We start from the raw sequence: 14,956 nt of genomic DNA on the forward strand, positions 1-14,956 counted from the left end.
AATTATATACTTCAATATATTATATTAAGTTTATTAACTAATATGAGTAATATACAATGGTATAATAGTCTAGACGTATTTGTTCAGATATTAATTTTAGATATTATCAAAATTTAAATTTTAGATGTTCTTATTTGTTAATTTAAATTTTTATCTCTTAATATTTCAGTATTTAGATCTTAATTTTATGTTTTACTTAATATATTTAAGAGAATATATATATGCCACTTAAAAAAAACATTATAGTCCAACTGTAAGAAAAAAGTGTGTATAGCTTATAAAAGTACAAGAGCAAAATAAATGAAAATCAATGTATAAGGATCTATTTCTAATTGAATATAAAGTACAGGAGCTAAATACCCATTATCCCTATTTATTTTATTTTTATCTTCTCTGTCTTCTTCCCTAGTAAAAGTAGTAACCAACGGCGCCTCTCTCCCTTCAGCAAAGAAGAAGACGAAAAAGCTTGAAGCTTTCATCTCAAGAACATCAGCTAGGTCTGATTTTCAAAAAAAAATTGTAAGATTTCTAATTCCTAGCTACGTTTGATTCTTGAAAAGTCAATGCTAGGATAAGTTAGAAAATCATGCATAGGATTTGGGATGAGTTTTGAATTTGGGCAGATTTGTCACTTAAAGTAATTCTGAAATTTGATTCCTGATTTTCTGTATATGATACTTGAAAACGAGATACGTGAAGATTCATTGGGATGATTTTCTGATTTTTTTTTATGATTACTTCAGTTCGAAACTCTATCAGTTCATGTTTAGTATGATGGTAAAGACATGAAGAATGATTTTTTTTTCAGAATTTGACATGGGTTGAATTGATTATAAATCGAACTACTGTTATGTTTTGAAGTATTATTCTAGTTTGATGAACCGAGAACATTCCATCTTATTGAAGGCCTTTCTGTAGCTAGGTATAGATTGAAAAAGAGTTCATGATAACTTGATTCAAGTCATACAATGCTTATGGGATGAGGGATTCAATGTTGTCTCTGTTTTATTTAGGTCAAGCATACCTATCTATGATTTGAGGTGTTCATACTCACAATTTATGTAGGTATCTGTTCATATGCCTTAGTTGATTGAGAATTACTTGATTAAAGAGTTGTTTGATTGTGTATAGGTTGGCCATGAATATTTCTGAAATTATGTCTATGGCTTGTTTAAGTTGACATGAAAATCTGCAATGCAATTGTCTTGGGGAACTTTATTTCTGAAATTGATGAAGGCATTGATTGATGTTAAAATATTTGGATTGACAGTAAGCTTGATTATGCCTTGGATTGAGAATAATTTGTAAAAAAGGTTATTTGATTTGAGAATCAATTGATGTACCTGTGTTAGTTTGAACAGACAATGGATTTGATTTGGAAATGTAACGCTTCCCTGAACTAATAATCGATTCTCTTTTTCCCATAAACTTTACTCTAACCCGATTTAAGCCCATGTCATGTTTTGATTGCATGAAATTGAGCCTAGATAATGATGGAATTTGATCTTTTTGCCAATATCATGATTTTATTATAATTGTTTGACAGATTTGTTGGAAACAATTTCGAGATTTGATATAAATTCATGATTAATTGATGTTGATTCCACGATTTTGAATGTACTTCACGATTACAATTGCTTCATTTACATGGCCTAGTTATTTTTACTTAAGGTTATTTATTTTAAATTGATCATACATGGTATGATCCCGAGAATTTATTGATAAGATTAACGATTATTTTAGTATATCATTCGATTTAGGGTTCTTGCGATGTTTTGAGTACGCCTACTTGATCTTTAATTGATTCACATGATTTGGTGTTGTTCCATTCAATACAGGGAGATTGATATGGAGGCGACACAAGAGAAGGAGGGACAATATCTGCTGGGAGAACCGACGTACATAGAGCTTGAGAATGGACGGTTCAAGTGTGTGGAGACTGGACACGAGTTGCCAGCCCACAACAAAGAATCCTACGCGCACACCAAACACTGTCGTCTTGGCCTCATTGACGCTGCCCTTGCTGCTAACAAGCCCCCTCTCAATATGTTCCTTCAGGACCCTGCTTCTAGGTAATTTCCCTTAATTAGTTTCTCGCTCTTTCCTACCAATCATCTATGGTTTAAAAGCCTAGGTTTATGTATATTATGGATTATAAAATTAAAACCTTGTTTGATGTAAAAGTGGGTGTTAAATTACTAAATTGTCTTTTTAATATGTAGAATCTAAATTTTATAGAAAATAATGCAAGGGTTTGGTTGATGTATTAATTGATTTGATGGTTGAAAGGATGTGTGATGTGATATGAATCATATGATAGAAGTTTTTTTTCTAAATACCCAAGATGAAACGAGTTCTAGGACTATAGGGGGAAACCTTGGAGTTGTATACTGCAACATCATCTTAGATTCCTTGTGACAGTATGCTGATACCACCCACACTCACTGTATTTCACTGCTTTGTAGGTCAAAATTAAGTTGTAAGCTAACAGGAGATACTGTGAACAAGTCTGAGGAGCATATATGGAAACATATCAATGGAAGACGTTTCCTGAACGTGTTAGGTTTGTTTGTTTGTTTGTTTTACTTAATGGATCAGCAACCCTCCAAGTAGTTAGTTAGTTCATCAAGGAGAAGTATTTATTGGTTGGCTTTGTATTGACAGAGAAAAAGGAAATTGAGAAGCAAACACCAAGTGCAACAGCCATGGTTGTAGAGAAGAGTCCACAAAAACCAAAGAAGAAGAAGTCAAAGCTAAAAGTGAAAAAGGAAAAACATAAAAAGAAAGAAGAAGAGGAGGAGGAGAATGGTGTTGAAATGCAGAATTCCTCTGAAAAGGAGGATAGTGAGACTACGGATATTGAAGGTTTTTGGATGCCTGCGGTGGGTGAGCGATGGGACTTTGACAATGGAGCAGACCGTTGGGGCTCAGGTTCTGAATCTGATGAGCAAGAAGAGACTGAAGAAGATGAAATTGAAAATGAAACAGGTTAGATAATGTATAATTTCTTCTTGATCTCAGCACTAAATGAAATAAAGATCTCACCCTCACTTTTGTTTCATCAGATGATGATGATGATGCAAATGCTGAAGAGAATAATAAAGAAGATACACTGGATATTTCTAAAAGGTAATGTTGTTTACCTTTACTATTAAGGTCACTTATGAAGAAGAAGAAGAGTATAATAACTGTGTAATATTTTTCTTTGTAGAACCAAACGGATGTGCATAGAGATTGATTCTAGCAACCTAGCTTCCGCCGCCAAAAAGAAGAAGAAGAAGACGGCCTAATGAAAATTTCTATTTTGTTTGTGGAATTTACTTGGATTGTTAGTCTTATGATTTGATTAATTAGTGATTTTCAGTGTTTATAGACTATTTATTTAAAAGGAAAAATTGTTTGTCTGAACTAAATTCATTTGCATCATGTGTTTGTAATCTTAATTATAGTTTTTTTAGGACCATTACTATCATAACAAATGCCTCCAAACATTTTGTGGAATTTTCATGTCTTGTCTTCCTAATTTAGGATTCTCCTATTTCCTTTTCAAATTAGTAGAAATATATTTGTTTCATAATTGGTTCTGTTTGTAAAAACATTATTCTTTTTTATGTATTTTTAGTTATTATTGATATAAACAATAGTGAGAGCTTCCATGAAAAAATAAAAATTATTTTTACTATCTCTACAAATTTGTTTTTTCGAGTAAATGAAGTGATACCACATTATTCTTTCATTTCCACCAACAATTTACTTTCACCTATCACTCTTCTATATTTATTTATAATTATTTTGTGTTTAGACATCTTTATTTATTTAATGAATACTATAAAAAAAAAATTATTGCACCCTTAATCTGTCACAAAACTTTAACACTACTTAATTTTTAAACACTTAAAAATATATATATATTATGATGAAAATTATGATCCCTTAACAGCACTGGATGAAAATTCATTTAAAAAAAAATAAAGTTAATTAGGACTATATGAAATTAAAACTATATTCAAAATTGTACAGCTTGAAAAAGATAGATCAGTCAAGAGGCAATCAAATGTTAACACCACAAATTTGAATATATGGTTGCTCTACAATTGTGGATTCTGAAACATTTTTATTGGAAAGTTCAAATGGTATGCAAAAACTGAAAAATGGTTTTATTTTGTTAGGTAGGTTTAATTAATTAGTTAGTTAAATCTTGAAATGGATGTGCTTTAATGTTTAAAATCAGTCTCATTGTGTATAATCTTAAAAGGAGAGTTCAATAGTAATCCTATTAGGCTGCCATGTTAGGGTACAATTTATAAAAATGATTAATAAGTATTGGTCTATTAAGATGGCCATAAAAAAGACAAAGATTCTCATTTTATACCCTTATTCATAAGTTGTTTTTGAGCTTCACGCTCCTGCATCCTCTATATCTACTTCTGCAGAGCCTGGTTCTAATCGCGTAACTGTTACGTGTTAATGCGCTCCCAGATAATATTTTTGTTTTTAATTAATAAAATAAATGTCAACTACTTAGGTGGTTGCTAAAATGATTATAAAGTCATATTCTCCCATGGTGGCTAAAATTATAAAAAAATCATTTATAAATTAGTAATTTTAATTTATATTTATTTTGTTTATACATAATTTTGTTAAAATTATATCAAATGATTTGAAAGATCTCATAAACTATTTATGTCTAATTATCTCATTTATTTAAAATATATTTTGGTTATAACGTGAATTTGAGTTAAATACATCAGAATATTCGCTTAATTAATAAACGTGATAATTCTTGTATATTCATTTTAACTTTTATTTTAGGAGATTTTACATACTAATATATTTTAGTGTCATTGAAAATTTTAATTTTATAGATGGATGTTTCAACAACTTTTATTTAAAGGCCGTAGTTCGCTAAGGTGATTGGGCATATATTTTTTTTAATGTTTAAAATTAGGAAATCACATCAATTTTAGCCCCTTAAACTTTGGTTAAATATTAGCATTATTTATCATAAAAATATTTTAAATTTATGTGACTATTTTAGCATGTAATGTGTTTATATTATAGCTCGTGCGTCATCTTATTTAGGATTGGGTCAGTATCCATATTGTACCGAACTTCGATATATGAAAAATTATACTGATACCCAGGGTTGGACCCAAGATTTTGAATTGGAGTTGGCTTAAAAAAAAATTATGGTGGGCTTAAAATAATAACCAGAAAATTTTAAAAAAAAAACAAGTATATAAAAGTAAAGTTTTACCATTTTTTAATAATTAGATAAAAAAAACAATGAATTATATTAATTTTTTTAAGAAATTAAGGGTAATGTTATATTTCTACCGTAAAAAAACAAAAAAAATATTCGGGATGGGCTTCAGCCCACCCGAGCCCCTACATAGATTCGTCCATGCTGATACCGTACTCATATTTTGGTATACCGAAATTTCGATATGATACAAATAACATACCGATCCTATCAAATATTGATGTTATACTGAAAATTTTCGGTATGACCGGTATATTTAAACTCATTGAGTCTATTATGTAAGAAAAACAAACACTATATGTATAATTAAATTAAATTAGTTTCATATTTCTTAAAATAAAATATTTTAAATTATCTATATTGAATAATATTATACTTTAATTATATTTTAATTTAAATTTCAAAATTTTGATTTCTATAATTGAATAAACGTCAAAAAAAAAAAATTGTAAAGAAAATAATTTTGTTAAGATTAAAAATATAATAAATATCTTAAAAGTTGAGTCTCAAATGTGTTTTTAGAATAAAATAAATGTGTTTTTAGAATAAAATAAATGTGTTTTTAGATTAGTTGATTCATTTATATTAATTTTGTTGAAATGTTTATAATTGTTAATGAATCTAATTATTGAAATACAAATTAATGTTTAATTATTTACAATTTAATTAGTAATTATTTATTTATTAATAAAATTATATATATTTAATTTATAAATATTATTTTGATATATATTAATATATATAAAATTTTGAAAATCTCATCTCGTAACTTTTTCGTACTAATAATTTGATATTGGTAATATATCTTTATCATTTATAAAAATATACTAAAAAAATCAATTTTTGAATATCTTACCATTCAATATTTTAGATATAATATTGATAACTTTGGCAACCCTAATCTTATAAATTACTAAAGGCCAACTAGATTGAAATGATAGAGTTCTAGGTTAGTTCGATATAACTTAACTTATTTATGTCTTATTTATTTATTCGTAGTGTTTTAATAATATTAATTAATTAGTTCAAGCTATAAACTTTTAATTTTATATCATCAAGTCATCTATTCACAAAAACACTATCTATTTTGATAAGAGTAAAAGAGTCATTGTTAATTCACTGAGTTAATAGAAGAGAAGAAAAAAAGAGAATGCAAAATGTTTTAGTGAAACCTAATTGATTCAATTTATTCATAATAATGTTTAATTATTCAAAAACAACTATTATAAGCTTATTTACAATGCCTACTTATTAAAAAAAAATATTCTAAATTCCTGAGTTCGAACCCATCAGCAGGGACGGAGCCACACATGGGCTAGAGTGGGCTCTAGCCCCACCTAAATTAAAATATTAAAACAAAACATTATATATATATTTGACAAATGGCTCTTAGCCCATTTGGCCATATGACTAAACTGTGAAGACGAGGTCAGGGAGATCAAAACACCCTGGTCTTATATAAATAACTTTAATTTATTATATTTTAAAATATAATTTTTATCTATAAATTAATTCATAATTATTTTATTTTATATTAACAATATTTTCTAATATACAAATATTTATAATAATTCATAAATTTTAATTAATATATAAATAAGATTTATTTATATAAATAAAGTATAAAAAGTTATTTTTATTTATTTTAATATAATTAATAATACAAATTATTTATAAGGGTAAAATATAAAAAATAAAATAATAATAGTGTTTTATATTTCTTAATTTTAAACTATTTCAAAAATTTATAAGAAAATATAAATTAATATTAATAAACAAGTTAAAATAGTTACATTGGTTTGATTCGGTATTTAAATAAAGAATTTGATATCGCTGCTCAAAAACCTAACAAATCTTCTAGAATTGATGTTGATGTAAGTTCTCTTAAACTTGATCTAGCATTACGTATTCCGATATGGAAATATCCTTTTAATAAAATGGATGAAATTAGACGAGCTTATATAAGATGGGATCATATCAACCTATTAAGGATGAGTACCCGCCGACCAAATTTGGAAATTAAAATCGACGGTTCCAAAGTCATTGGTTTAAATTTTTACTTGGTTAGAATACTCTCCTTTGAAAGATGCTACTTTTTGTTTCCCATGTTTCTCGTTTGAACATAAACAACCTCAAAAACCTACATTTACAATAGATAAATTCAAATATCGAAAGCGAGTTTATGATGGGGATATATGCTCTTTTGTTATGCATATATGATGTAATATTTCACCACATAATAGGGCAGTTGAATATCTTGATAATCTAATGAATATCCTTGTCATATTGACAAAGTACTGAATTATTAGTATTCAGATGAAAACAAAATAACAGATTACGGCTTACAGCAACTATTGAAGAACTCGGTGACTCACTTTGCAAGCGTGTGCATTGAGAGGGCATGACGAGTCTCCATCTTTGAATAATCGTGAAAATTTTATTGAAAAAAAAGCGGAATATAGAAAGTTAAATCTGAGATGCAAGTTGGAGTCAGCCCTAGGTAATTTTTTATCCTGGCTCCGCCCCTGCCCATCAGACAACAAATTTTGCGATTAGTTAAATGGTTAAGTGTATTTGCGGGTATGCTTAACCCGCGGGGATTAGTCGCACTCTATAGGAGTAGCGGACCCAGCGTTCTCAAACAAAAAAAAAAAAAATAATAATAATCAAACGAACCCATATAAATAAATCAATATCAAAACATTCTAAACTAGTACAACAGTTTACTCCATACCAAACCGCACCTAAAGCCCAAAGCAAAAGTGTCAAATAAATATAAAGTTAAGACGCAAAAGTCTCAATCCTCGTACTACCAGAATCCAGAGTCCATCTCTCTCACTATGATGACTTGCGGATCTTCACGTTTGGAAACCGCTTCCCTCATCCTGCAGAAATCATCATTTGGGTCTCTCCAATCCATAGAAATTTCCAATCTTCTATTGAGTTCTTCTCTATCTTCATGCAAGATCCCCAACAACAGCCACGGTTTTCCAGGGTTGCGGCTCAGGTCTGGACATGAGACATCTCTCTGTAGACATCCAATGTCTGTCTCTGAAAATGCTTCCATATCGATGGGTATCCCCGCCCAGAGGACCTCGAATCCGATTGTGGTGATTGATAATTACGACAGCTTCACTTACAATCTCTGCCAGGTTTATAAATCATTTTTTGAACTTTAGTTCAGTTTGTTTTATGGGTATGAAATTGTTTCAATTTCTTTTACATATTGGAAACTAATGGATTTCTGAGGTTCTGGTTAACATGATTTTCCTTTATATGTGAAATGTACTGAACTTATAAGGGTTTTTTTTAGCTTCTCAAATAAATTAGTCATACCCAAGTAGAACGTTTATGGGTTCATAAGATTGATGGTTTAGGTTGATCATCGGGCTTTTGTTACATGCTTCTTTACAAGTAGGAAAACCTCCCTTGAAATATGTGGTTTTGGCTATGGAAATGGATTTAGGACTAGAGGTGTTTTGGTTACTGTTATTCTCTTCTAATAATAAGATGAAAATGAAAAGTTGTTTTATTTTTCAAGTATTGGTCTTCTTCTTCCAGCAATAAGCATCTTTTTTACATAGAATCCACTTCTATCCATGTAAGGACTAGGATTTGTATGAATCATTATAAAGTTATTGCATATTAAAGTAGGTATCCTTTCAAGGGTTTGGGTCTAATTAGGATGGGTAATCAATCACCTAGATAAACACCTAATTATATCTTTTGGGGGCAACTTGTGGTGGCTTAGTTGCTATGCCTTACTCTAACAAACAACAAGAATGTTAGCATAGGCGGGTCTTGGTACCCATAATGTTTTTGGGAAAATAGTACCCATAATGTTAATTAGGATTGAAGAAATTCAATTTGCGAAAGTTGAAAAATATAAAACTTTTCATTTGAATTTGCTTGTGCAGGTCATATATTTTATTATCTTGGTTTATCATTTGTCATATGAATTTTTAGAGACATTATGGAGTTGATTTTGTTGTGATAACATAAGATGAATTGATAGTATTATCAATGTCCAAATGATTTTCTTTATTCTTAAGCATAATTATTTCTTCATTGGGTACTGCACAAACCATTTCATAGCAGGTAGTCGGGAAGTAAGCTTATCAAAGAAGCTCCCACGAAGAATACAACTCTAGTACAGTTGAGATAGAAAGTACTATTGGCGGGATATAACTGCACAATAACTATAAATACTTACTAATTGTACTATTGACTTAATAGCTATTGTTTAGAATGAAATTAATGTGAAGTTAGACAATGAGTAATAGAATTGAGCTTCTTCTCCCCCTTTCCATTGTTCTTATTCTCTCCCATCTTCTTGATCATCAATCCTGATTCCTAAGTAACATTTCTTCCCTAAGATGTAGCACTGTGATTATATCACTTGTAACCATGGAGAAATCTGGCATTTAGTCTAAGATGAATGTCGTATGCACTTCTGTTTACAAATGGGCAGAAAAGATGTCTTTAATAATGGATAAACGCATAGAGATGATGATGAAAAGAATGGAGGACTTATCTTGGAGGAATGAGAATTGGGATGTATCCTTACACCCTAAGTAAACTTTCCCAGCAGATTCTCAAAGATCGACTTTCCCTCCCTAAAGATGATATAGATGGTTGGGTTTATGTCATGTATTTTCCAATTCGATGAAACTTCTCTGGCCACAGAAGTTTATGTTGTATCTTGATCATTTCACGGGAATGATACATAAGTGGTTTAGTGCATAATAAACAATTTATTGAATTGTTGGAGTTATACCTCTCATGGCTAATGGAATTGTTGTTGAAATTTACCTTAACCAATTGCATTACTCAATTAGGCTATGAGACTCAAGATGTCACCACCTAAACCTTCTTGGTCAATTGCCTATAACCAAAATAATCCAAAGCCCTAGAGACAGTTTGTGCTGTGATAAATAATACAAACCTAGTCATAAATGTTAGCCAAGTTATTTGTTCTTCAAACCTCGTACCTTGAACATCATTCCTTTTATTCACGTGATTGTTCCTCACCCGAAGGCCCTCATGAAACTACGATGTAAATCCTTACATGCCAAGCTACAATGTATTGTTACATCCTTCAACGGTACACACAAATACCAAACTATGAGTATCACTGCATGTAGGTCATTTATTTCTTACCCTTTTATCACCTAGACCAATCATGTGAGTCTCCGATGGATGAGGTTGATAAGCATTGTAGTATAACTTAAATTGGTTGGGACCATACAAGATAGGGCGTTTCAAGCTTACGTGTGAATATTAGCCACACCTACATATGCATGGTGTAGAGTGTTGAAAGATGTGTTGCACGGATACTCCAATTTTTTTTAGGAGTATCGGATATGGATATGATACGGCAATACGTGTATCGGATACGTTAAAACAAGTATTGTTTACTTTTCGTAGGGTGACCAATCCGATACGGTTTAGATACGGCTTGGATACGTTTTGAGTAATTAAAAAAAAAAGTTAAGTATCAAGTGAATAAAAAAGAAAATTTGAAGGATTTCAAAATTTAACCTGATTAGAATCTTTTAATTTTCACCATTCTCTGCTCTCTCGTAAACATCAATTATCAAATCCGTCCCTGTCCTCCACTGCTGCCCAATCGATAGCCGCCACAGGTGGTCGAGATCAGCCGCCGCCCACGATAGAGAGCAGTCGCCGCCCTATCTATCTATCTGGTATAATGATCGAATATTAATTAGAATAATTAGTTATAGTTCTCACCACAACATAACTTTGCATAACTTTGTAGTGCTATATATATATATATATTAGGTTATTTTTCAAACTCAAAGTGTAGTATAATAGTATTAAATATGTTTGTCCCTATTCATTCCTCTTTTGTTATAGTAACTTCTTGGATATTTAAATTAGTTTAGGTAACTTTTTAGATATTTGTAATGACAAATACTCAAAATAAGGAATTGGATGTGGATGATAATTGTCCTTTATGGAGATTTGTTATAAAAATTGAAAAAAGACATGTGGAGAAAATGTTAAATGGTCATGTAATATATGCACTAAGTGTGCAATGGATCATATTTTCAATAGTGAAAGTTCACTTACAAAAAATGAAAAGACTTGGAATTGCTAGTTGCGGTTGTTACAATACATCAAATCAAACATATGGAACAACTTTTGGATGAAGTAGAATTGAGAAAGAAGAATGCTCAATCGAAACAACTTTCATTGACTTCATCAGCTGTATCATCAAAAACATCACAATGCAATATTAATTTTTTTCTTTATAAAGTGATAATTCAACAAAGAAGAGAAAAAGAACACTTGGCACTTTTGACAAAGTTTTTAACTTAAATGCTAGAGATGAACTACATCCTGAAATTGCAAGATTGTTTTACACCGGTGGATTGTCTTTCAAAAAGACAATCCACCGGTGCAAAACAATCTTGTAATTTCAGGATGTAGTTCATTTCTAGCATTTAAGTTAAAAACTTTGTCAAAAGTCCCAAGTGTTCTTTTTCTCTTCTTTGTTGGATCATCACTTTGCAAAGAAAAATTACTATTTTGCATTGTGAAGTTTTTGATGATACAAATAATGAAGGCAATGAAAGTTGTTTTGGTAGACCATTCTTCTTTATCAATTTTGTTTATCTAAAAGTTGTTCATATGTTTGATTTGATCAATTGTAACAACCGTGCACAACTAGCAAATCCAAATCCTTTCATTTTTAGCAAGTGAGTTTTCACTCTTGAATATGATTCATTACACACTTTAGTGCATATATTACATAACTATGTAACATTTCCTCCACCCGGTCATTTCTAACAAATCTCCATAAAGTGAAATTATCATTCACATCTAATTTCTCATTTTGAATATTTGTCATTACACATCTAAAACTTTATCTAACCTGATTTAAATATCTAAAAAGGTTTTGCAGTGGTAGTGATGGAGTCTGTAATTAATTATTCTAATTAATGTTCATGATCATTGTCAAAGATAGTGATGCATCATATAATATAATATATCTACAACACTGCATCATATAATATATAACTACTTATATATATATATATATTAAAGGAAAATCACGGGTACATTACACAATAACAATAAATAGGTGTATCAGATAGAGAGGGCGGGCGACGGCAGATCTCGACCGCCTGCGGCGGCTGTCGATTGGGCGGCGATGGAGGACATGGACGGATTTGATAATGGATGTTTAGCTTACTGCAGCAGAAAAGAGTAAAAGTTAAAAGATTTTAATTATGTTAAATTTTGAAGTCCTTCAAATTCTTTTATTTATTTATTTTGATATTTAACTTTTTTTTAAAGATTTACCCAATCGTATCCAAGCTGTATCGGATTGGTCAACCACGAAAAGTCAACGATACTTGTTTTGCCGTATCCGATACACGTATTTCTGTAATGTATCCGTATCCGATACTCCAAACTTTTTTTTTTAGTATCCATGCAACACAAGTTGTTTCTATTCTATAATCCAATGCAATTTAGGCATAAGCAAAAATTTCATAGTTGTTACTTTTAATTTTCCCTTTTGTCGTTAAGTCATTGGGGAGTAGTTTAGTATATGGTTCTTGCTTTCTTGGATGACTGTTTCAGCAAACTTTTGGTAGTCCCATGTCATTTTCTGTTATTCCTATTTATTGATGCTCCAGCCCTATGATTTTGTAGTATATGGGTGAGCTGGGTTGCGACTTTGAAGTTTATCGAAACGATGAGCTAACAGTGGAGGAACTGAAAAGGTATGAATATATAATGTTTTTACTTATTTGTCCTTATAATAAGTTGACCATCTGATTCTTCCTTCCATAGCAAATGTCCAAGAGGAGTGCTTATTTCTCCTGGACCTGGTAAGAATTGTCTAAATTTCTCCTTTCTCCTTGTGCATTTCTCGTCTTGACAGCGTTGTCTGATATAACATTATTCGGTTCAGGAGCACCCCAGGATTCAGGAATCTCGTTACAAACTGTGTTGCAACTCGGTCCTATAGTACCCGTGTTTGGTGTCTGTATGGGACTTCAGTGTATTGGGGAGGCTTTCGGAGGTAAGCTGATATAAAAAATATATCATTTTGGTTCTCTTTGAACTTTATGATTAGTTGGTGAATTCCCATTATGGCAATTCAACTGTTCAATTTAGATGACTTTACTTTTCCCTCCTAGCAGTTGGCCTGTATTAGTACTTTGGTCCCTTAGATCTGCTCTTTAGATTCAGAAGACAAGATTTTTAGAAAAATTCTATGCTAAAATATATTTGGATTGATTGTCATAAATCCTAGTTTTATTATTGATTATTCCTTCCAAAAATTTTGTTTCTCTTGGGGTTTTTATCCTTATAAAAATATATTGGTGAATGAGAAAAGTAGTTTATTTGGGTCACATGACCAAATTATCCTTCATATTAAGGTTTTAAAATGTTATAAAGGATGAATTAGGGGTATTTTAATTGATGATTTGTTAAAAAAGTTATTGATGATGGGATATAATGGTTTATATTTTTCTGTGGGATAGTGTCATTCTTATTCATTTTTCGCAGGGAAGATTGTGAGATCGCCTTCTGGAGTAATGCATGGTAAAAGCTCCCTTGTCTATTATAACGACGGAGAGGAAAACAGCTTATTTACCGGGCTATCAAAGTATGTGTTTCTGATTTACCTACATGAAACTGATTTCACAGAGTTGATTAAGCAAAAACCCATATTGGATTCGGATTCATTTCATCATTGTAATTTTTAATCCATCTCTACTTACTGCTTGTTTCAGCCCATTTATTGCTGGTAGATATCACAGTCTTGTGATTGAAAAGGAGAGTTTCCCCCATGATGAACTTGAAATCACTGCATGGACTGAGGATGGTCTGGTTATGGCTGCCCGCCATAAGAAATATAAGCATATAGTGGTAAGAAAGATGTTTACATTAATGCATTTGTATTACTAACCCGTAACCATGATTCTTGGTATAAAACGATTCAACAGGGTGTACAGTTTCATCCTGAAAGCATTATAAGCACCGAGGGGAAATCGATTGTTCGCAATTTTATCAAGTTGATTGAGAAAAGTGAACTGTTGACCTCAGAGTAAGAGCCCGGTATTTCTTGTAGCCTGTTCAAAGTAGAGTGCTTAAAGCACTCTATATATTTAAGTTTCAATCTTGGTGTTGTCTATGTAAACTTTGTGTCCTTAAGGAAAGCACTCATATGGGATGCTTATGATTATTATATTTCAAATGAATATAATGTGATATATTTACATAGACAATGGGTCGGATTATATTATATACACTTTATTTTCAAACAAAATATCGTCTGAACTATGAACCCAAATCCTATTAAAAAAATATGGATGAGATGGTGTCTCACCCAATAAAATTGTCTCAGATTCCATAGTGTAAGTGAAATTGGGAACACAAGTATTCACAACCAAACAAGCCTACTTTTTTTTTTTTAAAACAAGTGGTTATTTTGACTAAGAAAATGGTTGTTTAATATGGATTCATTTAAAACTCTATTTTTAATTAGGTTTGTTCGGTGTCCATACATCTGTTTGGACTTTCTAAGTTATATATATATATTAACAAATTAATGGATACATGTTTAGTTTTTGACCGTTTATGTTTACAAAATAATTACATTTGGTTAATTTTTTAAGGTAGTTAGACGGTTGTGATTTATAATGTTTACTT

General features: G+C 30.8%; 2 protein-coding genes across 3 annotated transcripts; both read left to right on the plus strand.

The window, feature by feature from the left end:
• Window positions 1–392: 392 nt before the first annotated feature.
• On the plus strand, window positions 393–3,498 carry LOC124945788 (histone H2A.Z-specific chaperone CHZ1). Of its 2 annotated transcripts, none has more exons than XM_047486284.1 (6): window positions 393–519; window positions 1,839–2,072; window positions 2,466–2,563; window positions 2,665–2,988; window positions 3,066–3,129; window positions 3,212–3,498. In XM_047486284.1, the coding sequence occupies exons 2-6, from the start codon at window positions 1,849–1,851 to the stop codon at window positions 3,288–3,290; spliced, it is 789 nt and encodes a 262-aa protein (XP_047342240.1). In that variant the 5' UTR covers window positions 393–519; window positions 1,839–1,848; the 3' UTR covers window positions 3,291–3,498. The 2 variants fall into 2 exon arrangements, with proteins under 2 accessions (XP_047342240.1, XP_047342241.1); XM_047486285.1 differs by having other exon boundaries at window positions 445–497.
• A 4,579-nt stretch (window positions 3,499–8,077) lies between these two features.
• Window positions 8,078–14,527, plus strand: LOC124945329 (anthranilate synthase beta subunit 2, chloroplastic-like). The gene is made up of 7 exons (XM_047485739.1): window positions 8,078–8,415; window positions 12,947–13,017; window positions 13,088–13,125; window positions 13,209–13,319; window positions 13,811–13,910; window positions 14,038–14,173; window positions 14,251–14,527. The coding sequence occupies exons 1-7, from the start codon at window positions 8,104–8,106 to the stop codon at window positions 14,353–14,355; spliced, it is 873 nt and encodes a 290-aa protein (XP_047341695.1). The 5' UTR covers window positions 8,078–8,103; the 3' UTR covers window positions 14,356–14,527.
• Window positions 14,528–14,956: the final 429 nt, after the last annotated feature.

Source organism: Impatiens glandulifera, chromosome 7 (assembly GCF_907164915.1).
Source record: "Impatiens glandulifera chromosome 7, dImpGla2.1, whole genome shotgun sequence".
In the NCBI taxonomy this organism is placed as follows: Eukaryota; Viridiplantae; Streptophyta; class Magnoliopsida; order Ericales; family Balsaminaceae; genus Impatiens; species Impatiens glandulifera.